Source organism: Lutra lutra, chromosome 3 (genome assembly GCF_902655055.1).
Source record: "Lutra lutra chromosome 3, mLutLut1.2, whole genome shotgun sequence".
In the NCBI taxonomy this organism is placed as follows: domain Eukaryota; kingdom Metazoa; phylum Chordata; class Mammalia; order Carnivora; family Mustelidae; genus Lutra; species Lutra lutra.
The window spans coordinates 152736734-152753368 of record NC_062280.1 but is presented as its reverse complement, the minus strand read 5'-3'; the positions used below and the strand labels follow the sequence as shown (position 1 = coordinate 152753368).

Below are 16635 nucleotides of genomic sequence, written 5' to 3'. Positions count from 1 at the left end.
AGTTTGTTTTTGTTTTTGTTTTTACCTATCATCTTTGATGGTGAAGTTTCTTTAGCAAGTCAATTCCAGCATGCAAATAAGCATTGTTCGTTTAGAGAAAATGCTGAAAGTTTCAAATATTTATGTGTCAATCGAATATATGTGGTATAAATTACACAGAAACATACTTAAATAATTCAAGTTCTACTCCATTTATTTGAGTATCAAATTATTTTTTTCTTTAGAAACTTTTATCCCAAAATCAATTTTAAATGAATGCTGAGCAATTAACTATAATCATAAAAGTGTGTCATATACTAAAAGGAGTTTCTAATCTTTCATTTAGTTCCATTCCTGCTACTTCTTTATTACTCTGGGCCTCATTTTGCCTTGCCTTGGACTACTTCCCCAGCTTCCTAAGCATATCCCTGTCTCCCCAGTCATTGACATAACAATAATCTCTTTAAATGAGACTTTGAACTGTCACCTCCTGAACCTCCAATGGCTCCAGGCTAGTCCATTGTCCCATCACTGAGCTTCTCAGATTCTCAGTCTTACATGCCCCATTCTGAGTCTCACACCTTCCTACTCCCATGCATCCAACATGTTGCTTCACTTTGTCTGTGTTTCTGAGAGAGCCTTGTCATCCTCCATCCCCAAAGGTAATTGGGCCAGGTGAGATACACATTTTCTGAAGGAAAAATCAGCTCCAATATCTCCTTCTCCAAGAATTTTCTTTGTTCCCCAAATCCTGGCTGGATTTTCCTTCTCATGACTCTATGAATACTCAGGGTATATCTCTCACTGCACCAACCTCATGGTTTATATGTCAGGTTCTCTTACTACAGTATGAGCTCCTTGAGAACCCAGCCTGTGCATTAACTCATCTTCTATCCCTGGCACAGTTGTTCATTAAAAGGAAAAATAAGTGATTAAATAAATGAGTGAATGAAAATCTCTTCCAGAGCTATGAGACACACAGTTAGTGTAGATCTTGTCCCCAGACAAGAAATATATGCATCCTTGGACTTGGTGACAAATAACACAGTAGTGTCAATGCCTATATTTGGTATGAAACATTTTTTTTTTGTTTTTTTTACCTTTTGGAGCCTCTATTCAATATATTTATTCAATATATATAACATATAAACATATTATCTATTCAATATATAAGAAAGAATCAAGCATTAAGTTCTTACATCTTTAGATTCATAAGACAACGAAGTGTGATGAAAAATCTGAAACAGCTTTTTGGAGACACGAAGGTCTCTCTACTATGTGTTATAGGAATGGTATGAAAAAATGCAAAGAGCTCCAGTCCAGCAGATTATAAACCTAGAATTAGTACTACCTCGGCCTCTAATTGAAGACTTTATTAAAAAGTCATTGAATCTGTCTGTTTTCTTACAAAATGGGAATTATACTTCAGGAATCTTTCTACGCTAGTTTTTGAATATAGCTTTCAAAAGAACAGAGAACCTACAATAGTAGAACATGAGTTTCAAGTGAAATAATGGAAAATATTTGGAAGAAGCTTAAGACCTATTAACAATATTTTCTCATAGTTCTTAATTAACAGATGAACTGATAACCAATCTAGATTATCATAGGTTACAGGCATACTCTAATTTTCATAGAAGTGTTCATAATATTACTACAGAGTTTTACTTGTAAAAGTGAAAAAAAAATACTGTCCTTCTGAAAAACCATTAAAGGAAAAGCCTCTGGCTGTATCCAAGTGTTTGAAAGACACAGTAATTCTAAGGCTGGGAAGGGTGTCCCTGTCCCCAAGGCAAAATGAGTTTTTAAAAGATTGGGAAATACTGCCCCAACATTCCCAAATTGGAGTGTTTTAGCAAAAGTCATTGCTGTGCTTACTAAAAGCAAGAGAATCTCAAAATCACATTGAGTCTATAGTAAATCATGCAACACTTGTTAGGGAGGCTTTACGATGAGAACAAATGTGAGGGTGATAAAATCTCTCTATTTTCATGATACCAGCTGCTGGATTCTAGAAGCAGATGTTTGCATACGAGAAAAAGAGATGTCATTGAAACTTTTAAAGTTAGGTGAACTATGGGACATTTGCAAAGTTTGGTAATCAAAAATAAACTGAAGCTGTTCAGAGTTTGGGGAGTATTTTATCCAGTCAAATGTAAAGCCAGATGAATTCTGCAAGTCCTAAAACACAGCACAAGAGGGTAAAAAGTTGGTATTAAGGTGCTCTCAAATAAATGCAGCCCAATAAAAACTTATTGGGCTTGAAAAGAATAATTCTTGGCAAATAATACGATTTCTTAAATGCCATATATTTGAATCATAAAGCAGCAGTGTCTTTAAAAATTTGTAAATGATTTCTTCCTGGCATTAAATATTCAACAGTTCCTTTTCGCCCCTTGTATATGGAAGTAATTTTCCATTTCCTTCCTAAGACAAATTGACTATTAATAAGTTTACAGCAGCATTTCTTTTAAAAATTATTTTCAGAGATTGCGAGATGGCTGCTGAGAGGATGGATGTCGCCATCACGTCCATGTCCATACTTTTGTAGAAGCAATTTGCTATTGCCTGTTATGGGAAGGTCTGGGGAAAGACACTGATGGATTGGAAGGGTCAGAGCTGCAGTAACCGTAGTGCAGCACAGAAAACAGAATGGAAGCTTGAGAATGAATATAAAAGTACCATCCTGTTACTTTCCTACTTCTGGTCAGTTCTAGGGGAAATTGCAAAGTAGGTCAAGCTTGTGTTCAGCGTCCTAATCCTGCCTCAATAAGCCCTTCCCAAATCCTGTATGCATGGTTTCACCCCCATTTTGGTGGACAAGAGCTTCACCTTTTAGTCCCCCATTTCCCTACTACTTCTTTTTTAAGTCATTCCTTCACAGCAAAGTATAGGTTGTAGAAACTTTAAACTGTTTCCTTTCCAGGCATAATTAGAAATATGGTGAAATTGCAGTCACTATGCAGTAAATTAGGGAGGGAGATGTGAAAGAGTGGGGCTCAGAGCCTCGCCAAACTGAAATCACATAACAAATACTGCAGTCCTTTAAACTAGCCTAATCCTGTTTGAATATGGGGTCCACAAGCAAAATGCAAGCACTGACTTGAAAAAAAAAAAAAGAAAGAAAGAAAAAAGAGCAACAACAACAACAAAAATCCATTAGCTTTAGTTTTTGTAGTTTTGCAGAATGTCCTCTAGGAAGAGGGAAGGCAATCCTTAAGAATGTAATTTAGTTTTAAAACTGAATTCACTGGAGCAAACCTGGCTTATTTGGTATTTCTATTATTCTCAACTTTCCATTGATTTTATTTTTATTAGATTTTAATCAGGGATTCCATTGTGAAACATTTTTAATCCAGCATGTAATTTAAGAAGTCAGATTTTCTAGTGGAAGAGAAAGGACTGCAGAGGCACAGAACTGAATAGGAACAAAAAATATAAAAAGGAAAGAAAGAAATTATAAGGCAATTAAATAAAAGGAGAAATGAGAAAGAATTTGAAGGAAGCAACTCCTGAGGATCAGAAAGTCCTGGAATCCAGTTACAGAGGAAGGGACCAACAGCTGGTTGGTCAGATTCCCGGATGGTGATGCTTCCGCTGCCATGGCAGCAAAGGCTGTCAACACTTAAAATGTGCGATGCTATTCCACTAGTGTCTGGCTTCAATTCAAGAACTTGGTTTCAGTCAACTATAAAGATAGCAGAAGACTGATTATCCTTGAAAAAAATTGAGAACAGTCCTAAGCCAGCAATAGAGAGTTCAGAGAAATCATCAGACAGCATTTTGAACACTGTGCATGTATTATTTGGGAAATGGTACAGACTACGGTACAGACTACTGAATTTTAGGGAAGGCTTACTAAATCTTTTTAAAGAAGAAAACGTTATTGCTGACAAGCAAAATACTTTACCAGACTTCTGTAGTGGACAGAAATTCAGAGATACAGGCACTTCTTTAAAGAAGTCAGAGTGGATTGTTTTACCTACCTACCTACCTATAATTAATATTTGACAAAGGGAGCATGAAGAAAATCTAATTGGCAAATAGAGAAGAAGGGCACAAAAATGCAATCAAATAGAAAGAAACTAAGAACATTCTTTAAGAATCTTTTAAATTCCACTAAGAGAAACTAAAATAACCTCTTTCTATTAGAGGATTTATTAATATAAAATCCTTAAATCTATCCCCAGCTGTAGTGCCCTATATCACTCTTTCAATTAACTACTGAACCCTTTCAAATATTTTTGCTAAAATAATGAGTAACATATACTAATGTTGTATATTTGGGATGATTAAGTTGATGGAAGCAAAAAACACAGTAATCAGGAACAGAACTAATGGGAAAAATCTGGGCAAAAGAGAAGAAAAAAGTAATATTTAAACTAATAATATGAAATCTCAAAGGTCTAAGACTTTTGTAAAGGAAAACCATTATTAGCACAGAAATTTCCATTGAAAATGTGAAGAGTATTCTTGCAATTGATTCTAATTTCTAAGTTAAAGAAATATTTTGATTTAGAAATAGAACATTATCTTTCTTAATAGAAAAAAATTAAACAAAGAAAGAAGTCAACTATATTAATATAAAAATGTAAACTATAATATGTTACTGATTTTTTTTAATTGAAATGTGTTAAGGTACTACTACAAATTTTTAGAAGAGAAAAAGACTCATAAGCAGATTTCTTTTTGTTTAGTTTTTGGTTTCTTTCTGCTAAGAGGAAATTTACTTTTGTTTCTTAGGAGATTTTAAAGGTATTAAAAATGGGTTTAATATTTGCAATCTGACATGAGATAATTGCTTAAAGACGGTTGTCATCATCCGTCATCTGTAAAGAAAATTATTTTTTATAAGTGTGCATTGAATTAATTTGGCATTGCTTCTCATGATGCTTTTCAAATAAATTAACATGGTATATTGACCAAGACAATGTCTGATTGCTTCTTCAAACATTTTAAAATTATTTCTGAGTAAACTGTTCATTATGTGAATAGTATAAAGCACTGGGTAAGGTGGGGGGACTCTGAAGGCATGCCATTTTATTTCTAATGCTGACTTCACTACTTCACTATAGAAATTTGAGAAAATTTCTTAATATCTACTAAATGTGAGAGTAACATTACTTATCTATTTATAAATGCAATGAAAAATAAATAGGATAATGAGTTTTAAGTGCTGAATAATTCATTCAATGCATATGAGCTATTTTGATGTTCTCCCCTAAGGTTTGCATACATGAACTCGGGTTTTAACTTACTCTTCAATATTTATTTGGTATCTAGTCATAGAAGTGGATCAGATTGTCTATTTGAACAAATTTTACCATTTGGAGACAAAGTTGTGTAGAAAAGACACAAGGTTTGGCTATATCTAGAGCAAGGATAATATTCCAACCTGCTGAACAGATTAATAAATTTCCCATAAGCTCAGTTTTCTTAAATGCAAGATAAAAATTTTAGAGTTTGGAGGTTAAATAAGCTAACATTGAAATGCAGCTAGCACTGTTTATAGGAAATAGTAAAAACTCAGTAAATGCTAATGTCCTCCTCCAATCTAGATAGGTAAATGGATATTGATATAAACATAGATAAGAAAGAAAGAAAAGAGGAAAAAAGAGGAGGAAGAAAGAAAGAGAGGAAGGAAAGAAGGAAGGGAGAAAGGAAGGAAGGGAAAAAAGTTGTTATAGATGATGGACATCGAGATAGATAAGATGACAGACAGGTAAATGAGAGAGAAGAGGGATGAGAGAGGGGGCGAGGGAGAGAGACAAGAGACAGAGAGAGAAAGAGGAGAAAGAAAGAGAGATTTCTCATCTCTACTAGTTACATACAGTTTCTTGAAGGCACACTCCAAGTCAAATTTATTTTTGATATTCCTAAAGAATCTATTCTCCTCATGTATTACAAGGATTTATAGATATTTATTAAATAAATGAATTAATAAACAGTCAACAAATCAATGAAATACTACTTTAGTTAATCCTCCAAAATCATGTTTTAAAGTAGAAGTTAATATCTCTCCTGTAATTCATTATTACAGATTATTTAAGTGTGGCTTTCAGATTCCTAGTATCTTTCCCATATTTATTAATAAGGATGTGTGGAAACTACTCGTTTTAGAGGAGACATTTGCATTAGCATTCCCACTCTTACACTAGCAATTGTTTCATGTGCAACATTAACTAAAATATATGCCAAATGTACTTTCTTCTAAGAACAACAGCCACCTTCCTAAGGTATTATTTTCTGATACCGAAATTGAAAAAAACAGACTTTCAGTATAAAGTACATCTTCAGACATGAATAAAACCCCTTCCTTTTTCTATAAGGATCCTTACCCCTTCCCATCAAATACATCACTCACGTGGTTAAAAAAATTTAAAGAGTTAATGTGAACAGCATATAAACTTTTTTTGGTTAACAAAGTTTCTCACGAAAATATAATAAATGTAAAACTCTTTACTTACTCTATGCGGCTTTACAAAAAGTAGCCAATGCATTATCCGTCAGTCACTTTATTACACACATAGATGAATCTATGTTAGGGTCTGTATTCACATATTAAGATCCAACAACCCATTATTTAACCTTTGTCTAAAAAATTAACATATTAAATATGACATAATTAAAACCCATCATGATCACTTAAGTCACTTCAAGTAAATATTCAAATTTATAGGAATTATAAATATTCCATAAGCATTCAAATACCTTTTATTGAAAATAATTTAAAACATAATGTTGCATTATTAGACAAAAAGTTGCTATGGTATATTTGGCAGTTAAAACTTATCAAAAGAAGGCCTTTGGGAGGCCAACTTTTAAAAAAACAGCATAATTGTAGTACAGAAATTTAAATATATATTAAACTGAACATATGCATTTATGTCTGCATTGAATTTATATATGTGTGAATGTGTGTATTAAAATTTCAATATGATCTGAGAAATTAATAGACATGATATGTGTTGATGTATGATATGACAGACTGCACTAGAGGCAAAATGTATTTTCTCTGAATTGTCAACCAATAAATATCTTAGAAGAATAAATGACTACGTCAACACAGTTTAAAAGTAGTTTCTCATTAAAAAACTGAAATAATAAACATTAGAATATTTAAATACTATTAGTATTTTGAGAACTAGTATTAACAAATATAAATGCATTTGTAATTCTGAAATTGATTTATCCAGTCATTCTTTTCCTTTTTTATAATGATAAGACATAAAAACCTATTCACAATCACAGGGTCTAAGTCTTACACAAAAGAGTTGCTCACTTTTCTTTGGGTGAATCATTAGCAAATATTTCTTTGTGTTTGAAATGATAAAAACATCAAAACTAATAAAACAAAAAAATTGAAGATAGACTTTTAGGAAAAAATATATGTATTTATTAAGAAGTGTTTCTTTATTATATCTCTATCAGGGCCCACAAGTACGTGTTTATTTGACATCCCTGCAGATTTAGATGTAAATCCAAAAAAGGAGCCAAAACTTTGGCTTTGCTGTAATTTGACTCTTGAATAACGACTTTGAGGCTAAAATTCAAGCTAAAAATAAACAAACCTTGCTAAGAGCTATAAATTTCCAATCAGGTTTTCATTTTACCTAAATGTGGTGAACTTACTAAATTTAATCTTGTAAACTAGTATATTAAGATGCGCATAACCAACTAATATATGCCCTATTTTCCTTGTTGATAAACACAAAATGGGAAAGGTTAGGAAATGCCCATAAAGAAAAGAATAATCTAGCGACTTTGGTCAAGTTCTCATTTTAAGAAGGTTACAGACTAATATCCATGGCCTTCCTTTTTCTGTTGTTACTGAGGAATTGAATAGCTGCTTTCTCTCTGGGACAAGATCTGGATTTGCTGTTTCTTTGGATTTATTATCAATGGTCCATTCCACCGTGATAAACTGCAACTCCGGTACTAATAGGTTTATAATGATTGCTTAAGCTTTACACTTTGTAAGCATTGGAAGGCTTCACTCACCTTGTTCAAGTGGTTGGCTTTTAGTTGAAGTAGTTTTCATCTTGAGTGCCTCCCTAACAGACATGTCACAGCAGGAGCCTTTGTTAGTGTCTTGGTCACTGTCAGCCTGATCACTGTCCCCGTGCCCACTGTCTCTCAGGCTGGCTCTTTCTGGGTCCTTAAACGTGGAGCTACTGAAATACATATAAAGAAAAAGAAGAGAAAGTGTTGTCTCTAGGAGTCTGAATCTGAAATGTAGTCTCTTGCAAAGCAATTTTGACACGAATGCAAATGGGGAAGCCGAGAAAGTTATTTAATGGGCCTTACCTTTGAACAAACTGCTGCCTGCTGCCCATGTAATTGGGCTCTGCGGGAAAATTGTCTGTCTGCGAAAGAGAAGGAAAGAAATACGTGTAGTCGTACACTGGACAAATCTCCTGCAGAGCAACAAGATTTCCTAGTGGAAAAATGATTAATAATTCAAAAATTCCCTTAATCTTCAGATTGGTACATTTTAATTAAATTGGAAATTGCTGACATGTAATTATGTCCTCAGAACAATTAAATGATTCCGGTCCACAAATTACCTGTTAAAGTAAACAATGAGCCTGTCATAACTGGCATTCTCTGTTACCACGAGGATGGATAACACAGTCTGTGTTGTTTCATTACTTAAATATTAAAATCAAACATTTGTGGGAGGAGTGGAAAAATGACCTAATTTCTCCACATTAAAAGTGTGAATTATTTAATAATACTCATTTTTAACACAATTACATCATCTGCTGGGATTCTATGCCCTCCTTGAAGTAATATCACTTAAAGTCATCCACTCCTCAATTAAGAGATACAGGGCATTTACTTCAAATTTTGCCAATAACAATTAAAAGCACGGCACATATGGCTGGACTCATCTCTATAATTCATTCTCATCTACATTCTTACTACGGCATTGAACTCAAAGCAGGCAGTGGAAATGGGTATTACTTCTGGTTATTAAAAACAAAGTAAAATGAAAACAAGAAATAAAATGTTACTTAAAATATTGAGAGTAAAGACATTGAGAAACCAGGCTTGTTTTTGTGGTTGTTTTACTGCTTCCAAACTGATGTGGAGGTCTGCCAAAAAGAACTGAATTCTCCTTGTATCACGGAACAGAGTCTTTTGGGAGAAAGATACTAGATCTTTCATAGATCTCCCTATACTGTACATTCATACACATCACTTCTTCTTGCAGCTGACTCAGCGACAAAGGTTCTCCTGTTTTCTGCATCACTTCATATCACACCATTGTGCTCTGAAGCAGCCACGGATTCATACAACATCACCTACCCTGCAAGTATCAGTGACACGGGAGCATGCAATTCATGAAGAAGAGGGCCCAAGGTAAGGCTTAATGTAGTACAATATGTATTTTCCTTATAAATAAAGCTCATTTAAACTAACAGGACCCTTTTTTCTTCCCATGTAATAATTTGATTTTGTGGCTTTCTTGAAATATTACTGGAAGGAAAAAAAAAAGATATGTTAAGAGTAATAGCTTAGGGGCGCCTGGGTGGCTCAGTGGGTTAAGCCGCTGCCTTCGGCTCGGGTCATGATCTCGGGGTCCTGGGATCGAGCCCCGCGTCGGGCTCTCTGCTCGGCAGGGAATCTGCTTCCTCCTCTCTCTTTGCCTGCTTGTGATCTCTCTGTCAAATAAATAAATAAAATCTTAAAAAAAAAAAGAGTAATAGCTTAAAATACTATCTAAGTTTCACTGTTAGAAGTTTGGGGACAGGAAGTACCCTCATAAATTTCTTAATCTATATTCTTTGTCTGTTGTTGTTCAACTGACCTTTATCAAAGTGCAAAGATGAAGATAAATAAGGTCAATACATGTCTCACTTCTAATCCACTTTAACTAGTAGTTGGTAGCAGACATCTTTCATTAACATGTTTTACTAGTTTTTAGATTCTGTGAAGCACCTTCATTTTTCTTTTCATAATGGCAAACTACCAATTCTTAAGGATAACGATATTCTAGTAAATACAGTAGCGGCGGCGGGGGCTTGGGAGAACACCTGGGTGGCTCAGTCAGTTAAGTGCCACTTGATATCAGCTCAGGTCTTGATCTCAGGGTCATGAGTTCAAGCCACATGTTGGGCTCCACGCTGGGCGCGGAGCCTACTTAAAAAAAAAAATTAAATTGAATTAAACTAAATTAAATAATAGTGGCAAAAAAAATACTGGGGCAAAATGTTTGCAAAAGAATTTTTCCAATTTTTAAAACTACAATTACTTAAAAACTCCACATTTTAACTTAATAAGATCTGCTGAATTGGTCAAAAACATGCATTTAGTAACCGATCATTGTTGTCAGTTGAAGACTAAGCCATGAATATCTTAGAATACTTCAGAAAAACAGAATCCTGGGTATTAAGGAGAGAGTAAAATGTAAAGTGAAAGTGGAAACTCTAGTTTTTATAAGTGCTATTGTAAGTAACCTTGTGACTTTAATGGCTTTAATTAGGTGGAGCATCACAGGCTATGGATCCCTATTCAGTTAGACATATGAAGACAGACTGGGAAATTTTCCTTCCTCTGTTCTAACAGAGACAGTATCTGAAGGTGTTTGCTTATTGCTAAAGTTCTAAACAGCTCTGATGAAATAGAGGACTTAAACTGAGAAATACAATACATTTCCCCACTGAATGAAGAGCTGTTTTTAAATTATGTGTGTGTGTGTGCATGTGCACGTGTGTATGTGTGTTTGCATGAATGCATCCGGGTGCTTGATGAACACTGAGCAAGAGTATTGCCATCAAATGTTATTTTGATGAAAATAGAAACACAAGAGGAAGTCGTTAAAAAAGGGATTTTAGATGAAAAGAAAGATGAGAAAAATAAAGCAGGGAGAAAGGCAAAAGAAAAATAGAAAGGAGAAAGAGAGAAAAAGGTATATATATATATATATATATATATATATACATACTGTGGAAGAATAAGAGTGAAGAGAGGTAAAAAGGAATTGAAAAAAAAAAGAAAGGTTGGTTTATTATTGTAGAATTTCACAAAGTACAACTTTTAAAAATTTGCACCTTAATCAGTAGCAGAATAGCAGAAGTTTACTAATAATGCCTGAATTTATCCAGTAAAATAGGTAGAAATGTGAGAGGTTCTGTGTGTTTATAATTATAATGAAATAGCCATTTGGCCTTTAACAAACATATAACTAACTCACTATAAAAACCACACTGGTTTTAATATAGAAAATAACATTTTCATTATCCAGGCTCCAAGGGTGTCAGAAAATTCATTTAAACTAATCTGAATATAAAATAAATGTATTTGCATAGAAAAATGAAAATAGACCCAAAACAAAAGCCATATGTACCACAGCATCATTTAATTTAGAAATAGATGGGTTTTAAGATATTTTCCAATAATGTACTCTAAAAATTTATTTCTAGCTTGCACACATCTACATCTTAACTTTTAAGTCTAGGAAGAAAGTAAAATTTGAGGTCAGACACTTGTGGCATTTTAGGTTTCAGCAGAGTAATTAAATATGAATATTTGTAATTCTTGAAAACTATCCTCTTCCATACAAACTAATCATACAAACTGATGTTTTCCCTTCAAACTCAATTTGAATGCAGTAACTTTTACTTTGAAAACATATAATTTGTTTATTTTTTTTTTCAAAGTACCTGGAGTTGGTAGGCATTACAGAAAAGTTCCAAAATAAACACGTTAAAAACTTAGGTGATTCTTTTTAGAAGAATAGATTCTTCTTAATCTTAATATTTCAGTCAAGATAAAAGACAAAGGCTGCGGGAATTTTTAGTGACTATTCACTCATAACAAAACAGATCCAAAGTATCTTATCAAACTGAGTCCACCTTCCTAGTTTGACTTTTTGTTTTATTGTTATTTTGTTTGCTGAACAGGAAAACTTAGATGCTCCTTACTTTCCTTTGTACTGAAAACATGAAGAAATAAGCAAGTAAGCACTTAAAGAGACACACAAAGTGGGTAAGTCCTGCATGATATGAAGGGTTTCTTTGATTATTTGCCTCCGTGTATTTCTCCAAAAGTACTCAGCAGATTATAGTCAATTTATAAGTGATATTCAAAATCAGAATTTTTTGTCAGCAGTAATCAATAATAAACTATTCCTAAAGTACATCAGAATATATATTTATATATTCTAAAATTTGCTCATCCTATTATAACTCTAGAAAACAAATCATGATCTAAAAATATACATCCATGAGGAAGACCAAAAGGAAGCACCTACTGAAACTGAACCATATTGGCTGAAATTGGGTAAGTTCTTTATTTGTGGAAGTAGATTAATTTGATATGACCACTTACAAGTGGCTAAGAAAGTTGAGTTGAAAATGGGTAGTAAAAGAAGACAAAATAGATTTTTGTATTATTAAAATAGTAAAAATAGAAATTTTAAAAATACATGAAGCATTTGACCAAAGTCAACACCTATTAATGATAAAAATTCTCAGCAAAATCCGAGAAGGAAACTTCCTCAACTGTATAAAGAGCATCTACCAAAAAAAAAAAAAAAAAAAAGTATAACTAACACCAAACTTACTAGTGAAAGACTAGAAGTTTTCACCTTTGCTTTCACCACTTTTATTCACCATTGTATGAAAAGACCCAGTAAGTTCAATAAGGCAAGAAAAAGAAATGAAAGATAAATTAAAAAGGAAGGGGAAAATTTTCAGTTATTGTATTCACAAATAATTTTGTTTAGGCAGAAAATAAAAAGGAATCAAAACAAATCACAAACAAAATTTCTTAGAACCAATAAATAAGCTAAGGTTGCCATATTCAAGGTCATCACACAAAAATCAATATTTCTATATTCTAGCAATGAACTATAGAAAATCAAAATTTCAAAAGCAATACATTTATCATAGTTCCCTAAGATTCAAATGCTTAGCAAATAAATATTTTCAAATGATAAGTACAGAATCTATACCCTGAACATGACAAAAATTATGAAATGAATCAAAGGAGACCTAAATAGATGTAGAGATATATTGTGTCAGTGGAGTGAAAGACTCAACATGGTAAAGATGTTAATGGTCCTCAAACAATCTATACACCTAACATAATAATATTCATATTTACAGTATGATTTTATGTAAATATAGTTGAGATTCTAAAATTTTTAACAAGAAGCAACGTGACTATAAAAGGCAAAATAATTTTGAAGGAGAATAAAGTTGAAGGAATCACACTATTTTGAGACTTACTAAGAAGCCACACTAATCAAGACAGCGTAGTATTGTAGACAGAAAAGACACATAGATCAATAGAAGAGAAGAGACTGCCCATAAGTAGCCCACAGAAATACGGCCAATTGATTTTTGACAAAGTTGCAAAGGCAATTCAATAGATAATTCAGTAGAAATGAACCTTAACCTACACCTCACATTTATATATAAACATATGTGTGTGTGTGTGTGTGTATGTGTGTGTCAAAATGGATCATATGTCTAAATGTAAATGTAAAACTATAAAACTGTAGAAGAAATCTTAGCAGAAAATCTTTGTGACCTGACATTTGGCAGAGTTCTTAGACATGATACCAAAAAAGCATAATCCATAGAAAAAAAAAAAGAGCCAAACTGACACAGCAATTTGGTATTTACTTTAAAGAAATGTAAACTAGACTCACATGAAAGATTTGTACATAAATATTTACAGGAGCTCCCTTTATCAAAACGGGAGTCAGTCCAGATGTCTTTCAATAGATGGATAAACAGACTATGGTACATGCACATAATGGAAAACTATTGAGCAATAAAAAAACAAACCACATATGTAATAAAATGGATGAATCTCAAAAGCATTTTGGTGAGTGAAAGGAGCCAGCCTCGAAAAATCACATACAGGATGATTCCATTTATAAAATTTTCAAAAAAGAAAGTAGCAAAAATGATGATGAAGGAAAGATTAGGGGATGCCAAGGTTTAAAGTTGACTATAGGGGTGCCTGAGTGGCTCAGTGGGTTAAAGCCTCTGCCTTCAGCTCAGGTCATGATCCCAGGGTCCTGGGATCAAGCCCCACATCAGGCTCTCTGCTCAGCAGGGAGCCTGCTTCCTCCTCTCTCTGCCTGCCTCTGCCTACTTGTGATCTCTGTCTGTCAAATAAATAAATAAAATCTTTAAAAAAAAATAAGGTTGACTATAGATATAGCATAAGGAAGTTTTTTGGGGTGATAGAACTGTTTAATATCCTGATTATGGTGGTGGTTTCATGAAGCTTTTATATGTACATGATTAAAAATACACAGAACTCTACACTCAAAAAAAGTTTCATTACTATATGCTAATAAAAGGTAATGGCAAATTACACTAAAGTGATATCTGAGTGTCATATATACTGAAGATTCTTCCATCTCAAAGAAGATTATAAAACTACAAGCTCTTTTATTAAGTATCTTCAATAAACACTGTTTCTGAACTTTGTCTTTTAAAATGATATAAAGCCAACTTTTAAAATCTATGTAGAAATTTGGACAGACTACAAATGGATTCAAGATATAAAGATCTATTGAGCCACACTAGCAAACTCAAGCAAAAGTTCTCTAAGACATCCACCTTAATATGAATTATTTAGCTAAATTTTCATTTATTTTGAAGATGTTTTTCTTGTGTGCAGTTCCCATTTTCCCAACCATAGCATAAATACTTCAAATGAAGTTTGCAGACTGCATTTATTGCAAAGGAGCAGCTTTTTTTTTCCTTCTTTTAAGTAGGCCCCATGCCCAATGTGCAACTTGAATTTGTGACCCTGAAATCAAGAGTTGCATGCTCTACCGACAGAACCAGCCAAGCACCCCAACAAAGGAACAGTTTGTTGTTGTTGTTGTTGTTGTTGTTGTTGTTGTTGTTGTTTTAAATTTCAATGCAGGAAAGAAACATGGCTACATTGTGAAGAACTGGGATCCATCCTCAGAAACCGTGATTTCTAAATTCAGAAAATGCCTTGTAAATTGATTCTGCATTTGGAAGTGAAGAGTATCTTTGTAAAGACTCTAAAGACATTTAATATGAAATGGTTAGTGTCTAAGATGTACCAAAGTATATGCAAAATATCTTCAAAGTGGTTTTGCAACTTTGGTGGCAAAATTAGGATATAATACTTAAAATGTGTGGTTTTATATTTCATATGAGACAATATATGAAAATTTTTCAGTTATCAAATACAATTCTTATTATAACTTTTACATTAAAAAAATCCTACATGCAGCACTGTAATAATCATGAAATAATGATAAGTGGGTGTTAAGTCTGAGCAATTTAAAACAATATTTGGATTTCTAAAAAATGACAAAACTGTGGGATGAGAAAAATAAAGACCTCATCACTCTGAGTCTCATTTCTAATTAAAAGAAAAAAATACCAGAATGCTATTTCCCAAAGTATTCCCACAAAAGGAAGAGAGGAAAAAAATTCAAGCATTAGGAAAATGGATCGTATGGTTAGTTTTCAGCATCCTAGATGCTATTTCAGTAAATTCTAGAATTCAATCTGTGATTAGGGCAATCACTGTGATAGATACATACAAAATACCTTGGTGCTAATTTCCAGTATTCTCTTATATTTCCCATTACAGAGTTATGGGGCAGTCAGGAAATTTCCTATGGAGAAAACAATTCTTGACAAACCAAACAGCTCTGGTATTTCCAGAATCCTTGGCGTGGAAACGCTGGTATCCTTGATATCCTTTCACCTTTCTGTGTCCGTTTATCAAAGATGAGACCTTTGAGACAGAGACTCAGTGGGTGAATTCACTCCACAAATGTACATTTAGCTTGGACCCTAAGCAATATTTTAAAAATCCAGCGTTCAACAATGTAAAGTTCACAACATCTGACATCTGATCAGGAATTATAAGGTATGCAATAAACTAGGAAAATATAATCCATGGCTAGGGGAACATCAATAAAAACAGATCCAGGCATGAAAAATATGATGAAATTAACCAAAAGGAATCTTAAAAATCTGTTTGAATATTAAAAATATGGTCAAGAACATGAAAGCATGAACCTGAGAGTAAGTGTCTCCTTAAATTTTGAGCCCTCAGTACCTTCCTTTATATCATCTTCATCTTAGGCCTGAAGCAGAGAAATAGATGGTACAAAAAAAGACCCAAATGGAAATTCTAAAAGTGAAAACTACAATATTTGAGATGAAAAATACATTAAATAGGACTGACAGCAGATTAGACACTTGAAGAAGAAAAGATGCAGCATTTTGTACCGGGTTCTAAAAGCATTTACCTCAATAATTGAGTGTGTGTATGTAGATACACACACACACACACACATACACACACACACACATACACACACACACACACACAATTCCCAGCCATAACATAAATACTTCAAATGAAGTTTGCATACTGCATTTATTGCAAAGGAACAGTTTTTTTTTTCCTTCTTTCAAGTAGGCCCCATGCCCAATGTACAACTTGAACTTGTGACTCTGAAATCAAGAGTTGCATACTCTACTGACAGAGTGTATGTATACATATATTTAACAAACACATGGAGCACTGGGTGGCTCAGTGGGTTAAGCCTCTGCATTCGGCTCGGGTCATGATCTCAGGGGCCTGGGATCAAGCCCCACATGAAGCTCTCTGCTCAGCAGGGAGCCTGCT

General features: G+C 33.5%; 1 protein-coding gene across 4 annotated transcripts in view; it reads right to left on the bottom strand.

The window, feature by feature from the left end:
* Nucleotides 1–16635, bottom strand: part of PCDH17 (protocadherin 17) — a 99153-nt gene that overhangs the window by 55231 nt on the left and 27287 nt on the right. For 2 of the 4 annotated variants that reach the window (XM_047720082.1, XM_047720084.1), the window contains 2 exons: nt 8287–8345; nt 7981–8153 (listed from right to left, as the gene is read on the bottom strand). In XM_047720082.1, coding sequence (XP_047576038.1) covers nt 7981–8153; nt 8287–8345 — 232 coding nt within the window. Of the gene's footprint in view, nt 1–7980; nt 8154–8286; nt 8346–16635 lie in introns of those variants that run through there. The other 2 variants (XM_047720083.1, XM_047720086.1) reach the window with 2 other exon arrangements.